At 38.0% G+C, this 1917-nt stretch overlaps 1 protein-coding gene across 1 annotated transcript; it reads left to right on the top strand.

The window, feature by feature from the left end:
* Nucleotides 1-547: 547 nt before the first annotated feature.
* Nucleotides 548-1876, top strand: LOC116380641 (cytosolic arginine sensor for mTORC1 subunit 2-like). The gene is made up of 2 exons (XM_031842542.1): nucleotides 548-1209; nucleotides 1412-1876. Exons 1-2 carry the CDS (start codon nucleotides 966-968, stop codon nucleotides 1537-1539), a joined length of 372 nt encoding a protein of 123 aa, XP_031698402.1. The 5' UTR covers nucleotides 548-965; the 3' UTR covers nucleotides 1540-1876.
* Nucleotides 1877-1917: the final 41 nt, after the last annotated feature.

Below are 1917 nucleotides of genomic sequence, written 5' to 3'. Positions count from 1 at the left end.
CACACACACACACACACACACACACACACACACACACACAAATTCAATTGACGTAATAGCTGTCACCCTCGGTAAGGAAACACTCTGTTACTCTTTTTTTTTTTTTTTTACCGGCTCCAGAGTTCACATTTGTATCAGAGACATAAAAGATGCGTATTATGAATCTTTATTGGTTTGTATTGTGTCGAAGCAATTTATATTTATTTATGAAATGATTTATATGTTTGCTGAGCTTTAATTCAGTCCATTTGATGTCCACATTTTCAGAAGATAACCATCAACCATCAACCATTAACCATTCAGATATAATGTTGATTCAACCTTCAATGAAAGAAATCCCTCTTTAAATAAAAGGAAATGCATCTTTTATATGTGGGTTCATTTGATGCGTTCATGCTCTCTTTTGGTAATAATGACTATCGGTACTGAAGGTAAAATGTAGTTTTTGGTGGGAAACTTGAATAAATACAGTTGTTTGAAGGAGATGTTTTCACAGCGATACAAATGATATATTAGAGATGAATTATGAGCTGTTTAACGTCCTAACACGAGCTCTAAACAGCTTATAATATATTATTAAAACTACTAATAATACCAAGATTTTAGTTCCAATCATTTGAATTGTGTGTTTTAATACAGATAACCGCTAAAGATGACTGTAACAAAGTAAAAGGATATAATTCATAATTTTTGATGATTTAAACTGACTGAATAAAAATATAAATTTAATTAAATTAAAAATAATTTTTGGGAGGGTTGTGCAAATAGTAAAGTCTGGAGCCTTGTAGACCAGCTGCTGTAACAACAAACAACAACAACAACGATGTGTATCTGCTGATGTATCCTCATGGCCGTCTCTAAACCGTGACACAAACCGAGACAGATTAAAACCAACGAGATACAAAACAGGACGCAGAACCTGCAGGACGATTTCTTTCCTGCTATCGTGCAACGATCATCCACAAATGATGTGCAGACTTTTAGACATTCTATTATCAAATGCCTTGAAAAGATACGATGCACATATATCTGCAACATTTGTTCTCAACTCACTGCCTCGTTTCTTTTGTCCTCAGGTCCGAGAGCGAGACCTGCCGATGGTCATGCACACGCTGTCTTCAGAGTTCACTTTGCTTCGGGTGGTGAACGGAGAGACCGTCGCTACTCACGACCTCGGAGTCACCAACGGCTTCGTGAAGCCCAAACTAGGTAGGCCTGAAAGAGAGAACGAACATTTATGAGTTTAACTTTTGTATAGAAGAAAGTTTTTAAAGAATGGTGACACTCAGGACCCATTTAACAGTAATCCCCAAAAAAGTCCTCTTCCCATATCTACATTTTGACCTATTAAATTCTACTGCAGCTCAATGCTCACGTATCGTATAATATACTATATTTCTTGTTCTTCCAGCGCCCCGTCCCATCATTCACCCTTTATCTAGTCCCAGCAACATGTTCTGTGTGACCAGCCTGGACCCGGACACGCTGCCCTCTGTAGCCACGCTGCTCATGGACGTCATGTTTTACTCCGGAGGGTGAGAAAGTGAAACGTTATACCTTCAATACCGATATCATGAAAACACAGAGGAACCAAAACCAAAAGGCACTCCTTCCATCTCTGATTATATTCTGCTTGTTTTGTAATTACATAACTTGGGTTAAAGTCACTTTTAGCCACGCTAGCAGTGGCTCTCTATTGGTTTGTCCACGTTTGGTCCAAACAGATGATGACATTCATGGTCCCCAGAGGATGAACCCTAATGACTGCAGGTTATAATACTTATATTACAGCTCCTTTTATTAAAACGGTTGAAAATACCCTTAAAGTACAAAGAGAGAAAGAAAGAACAGAATAATGTATGTTACTGAATTATAATTCGCTCTCTCTCCCTTTCTCTCACCCTCTCTCTCCTTTTA

The sequence above is a fragment of the Anarrhichthys ocellatus genome, unplaced genomic scaffold (genome assembly GCF_004355925.1).
Source record: "Anarrhichthys ocellatus isolate YVR2014 unplaced genomic scaffold, GSC_Weel_1.0 scaffold8096, whole genome shotgun sequence".
Taxonomy (NCBI): Eukaryota; Metazoa; Chordata; class Actinopteri; order Perciformes; family Anarhichadidae; genus Anarrhichthys; species Anarrhichthys ocellatus.
Note: the sequence above shows the minus strand (reverse complement) of the source record. Positions and strands in the feature narration are given on the sequence as shown.

Excerpts from the sequence above, each read along its gene's own strand:
- LOC116380641 (XM_031842542.1), top strand. The coding sequence starts at position 966 with ATGATGTGCAGACTTTTAGACATTCTATTATCAAATGCCTTGAAAAGA. Across the intron at positions 1,210-1,411 it reads CTTCGTGAAGCCCAAACTAG|CGCCCCGTCCCATCATTCAC; the intron begins GTAGGCCTGAAA and ends TTGTTCTTCCAG.